Raw genomic sequence first — 2,743 nt, forward strand, 5'->3', positions numbered from 1 at the left:
TGACATCTTTCTTGTGCTTTTATGGTAATATATTCGGGATGACTGAGGTCTTATGGTATTGTGTGGAAACACCACTCCTCCCCTCCCCATCACGTCTGCTTCCCCTCATCGTTTCCCAATATATTTCTCCATCTGCAAAGGCAAATGAAACCGACCAGGATCTGCCGTGTTCTCAATGCCAATTTCATTTGCCATGTGGATGGGGCTCACAGTGGGATTATGTCATGATTGGCCAAAACAATCAAACCCAGGCCTGCAGTCTGAAGTGCTGCTGCACTGTGCACTATTATCATTATAACCTTGAAAGACCTTCATGGGCAGAGAGAGGGAAGTCAAGAGGGCCTCGATGCCATTACTGTGCAAATAGCACCCCCTGTTGATCAGCAAAAAAAGGGGAATTGGCTGTGCACACGCTACACGCCCATGAGGAAAAGATCCCTTAATAATGCTGGGAATGGTGCTTTGATGCCATGTAAGGACGCAAGAGGAAATCCACACTCAAACAACCTTAATTAATTAAATAGCCATCTTAATTTATTTGATCTTTTCTAGCAGAAAAATAATTCTGCTGTCCTTTGGGGCTACCCCAAGGATTTATGGCTTTCCTGTAGTTTAAAAATAACTGATCTCAGAATTAGAACATCTACAACAAATGTGAATATTGCAGCGGAATCATGAATCAGTGGGTGAATTTGAATTATGTTCTACTCAACCAAAGTAACATGGATATTTGGAGGGAACATTGAAAAAAATTACAGGTGCCTTAAATGAGACGAAATAAAAGACTAATTTAATAACTTTACCAGTTTTAAAGAAAAATAATTGTGAAAGTTTCAAACTAAGGAAGTTTTAAGTGCACTGAACAACACTGGATTAGATACCTGTTTTTATTTTATCTGGGTCGTTCTATAACATATCAGTTGACCAAGTTCCCAGCCTGACCATATGTGTGAATGTGTGTGTGAATGGGTGGATGGCTGAATGTAGTGTGAAGCGCTTTGGGGTCCTTAGGGACTAGAAAAGCGCTATACAAATGCAGGCCATTTACCATTTACCATATGTGATTTCCCTGGGAAAAAAAATCCTGGCAGATGGAAAAAAGTTCTTAAAACTTTCCAATTTTAGTTTTGTAATGTTATTAATGAAATAAATAAAACACTCTAGAGTTTTGTGATGAGGTTAGGGGCATTTTAAGCTTGAGCAATATTTTTTATACTTATCATCTGTGTTACAAATTTCAACCCCCATCTTTGAAATTATTATTTCGATAAACCTTCAAATATGGTAGTTCAGGCCTTGTTGTCAATTTTTTTTAACCAAACTCAAGCTCTCAGAAATGTATGTTGAACTTCAGCTTCATTGCAAAAATACTTCTTACCTTTTTCTGACTAATAACAGCGGAGAGCTAAAATTAAGCATTTTTGTTTGTTTGTTTGTTTGTGTATGGTATAATATGAGGTGGCCTGCCAGGAAACAGGTGGTCAGTTGACATAGAACAGGTTTTTTTGTAATACAGTAATGTGAACTAGTGCAGTTATTTGGTATCTTTATTTGTTTTTGTTTTAAGAGTTTGAATATTATGAAGACGTCGAAACGTGAACATTTTTGTCATCCAAAAACAAAAACGGCAGCAAAAAATAACTCCATGTTTTTTGAGCGTCAAATGAATCTTTTATTTTGAAAAAAAAAACGCCTCCTGATCCTGTTTCTTCCGGTGCCGTAGCCGTGTATTCCTGGCGTTTGTTTCTGCTGTGGACTCAGGAGTGCATCTTGGAGGCTGTTTTCACATAAATAATCATGTCTCTGGAGGTGGAATCTGCAGAGTAAGTACTCCGCTTAACTATTGTTAAAGGAGTGTTATTATTAAAGTAAACTGGGTTTTAAAAGCTCCATATTTGATCACATTTTTGGGCAGTGAGGCCTCCTTCATCCTGCAGTAAACTGCAGTAGCGGTAGTTAGCGTTTTTGTGCTAAGCTAACGAGCTAACTTCCAGCCATACGCTGAAGTGTATGTAGTGTATGACTGGAAAGTGGAGTTAGGTACTCTTTCAACTGGCACTATGTGATATGAAATATTTGTTTATTGATCATTTATATTTTAATCGCTTCTGTGTACTGCACAAAACTGAAAGAGAGGTGAGTAAATTAGCATTAGCTTAAGATGTGCGCTTCCCAGTCGCCGTAGATTCTGACATGAGCTGGAAATGTTCCTGATTCAAACAAACCCAACCTGGACAACTCACTAAAGTAGCCAGATTACTTGACATATTAAGTCTGCTTCATTTAGTGTCAGTAACTCCACTTTTTGTCAGAAACTCGCGGTTTATTCAAAACTAGATTCACACTAGATTCAAAACGGTGCTCATAATTTGCTAATATTCAAAATCTCGCAGGAATCCATAATTGAATTATCTAAACTGAGGCTTTTTGCAAGAAAAAATACTAGTGAAAACATTAGTAGTAAGCATAGTGTTTAGAAATGACCACACATCTGTCTGCAGATTCTTACTCTTTAAAATGAAAATTGATGGCAAACACAGTAACAATAAAAAAAATAGGGAAAGTTATTGATCACGACTGAAGGATTTGCTCCAAAGCAAGTTTAACATACAGGGATGCCTCAGGATTTTTTTTCATAGGGGTGGCCATTTGAGGGCAATAATAATATAGGGGTGGCACACCAAAAACAGAATTTCCAGTTTTATTATGTTGTTGTCATATATATATATATATATATATATAT

General features: G+C 37.1%; 1 protein-coding gene across 1 annotated transcript in view; it reads left to right on the forward strand.

Annotated features, from left to right (window-relative positions):
• The first annotated feature begins 1,703 nt into the window (after positions 1-1,703).
• Positions 1,704-2,743, forward strand: part of smu1a (SMU1 DNA replication regulator and spliceosomal factor a) — an 11,094-nt gene continuing 10,054 nt past the window's right edge. The window contains exon 1 of the mRNA XM_005726577.1: positions 1,704-1,823. Within this exon, the coding sequence (XP_005726634.1) occupies positions 1,798-1,823 (26 nt within the window). The 5' untranslated portion in view covers positions 1,704-1,797. The remainder of the gene's footprint in view (positions 1,824-2,743) is intronic.

This window comes from Pundamilia nyererei, unplaced genomic scaffold, assembly GCF_000239375.1.
Source record: "Pundamilia nyererei isolate P.nyererei 1_Seehausen unplaced genomic scaffold, PunNye1.0 scaffold00020, whole genome shotgun sequence".
Lineage (NCBI taxonomy): Eukaryota > Metazoa > Chordata > Actinopteri > Cichliformes > Cichlidae > Pundamilia > Pundamilia nyererei.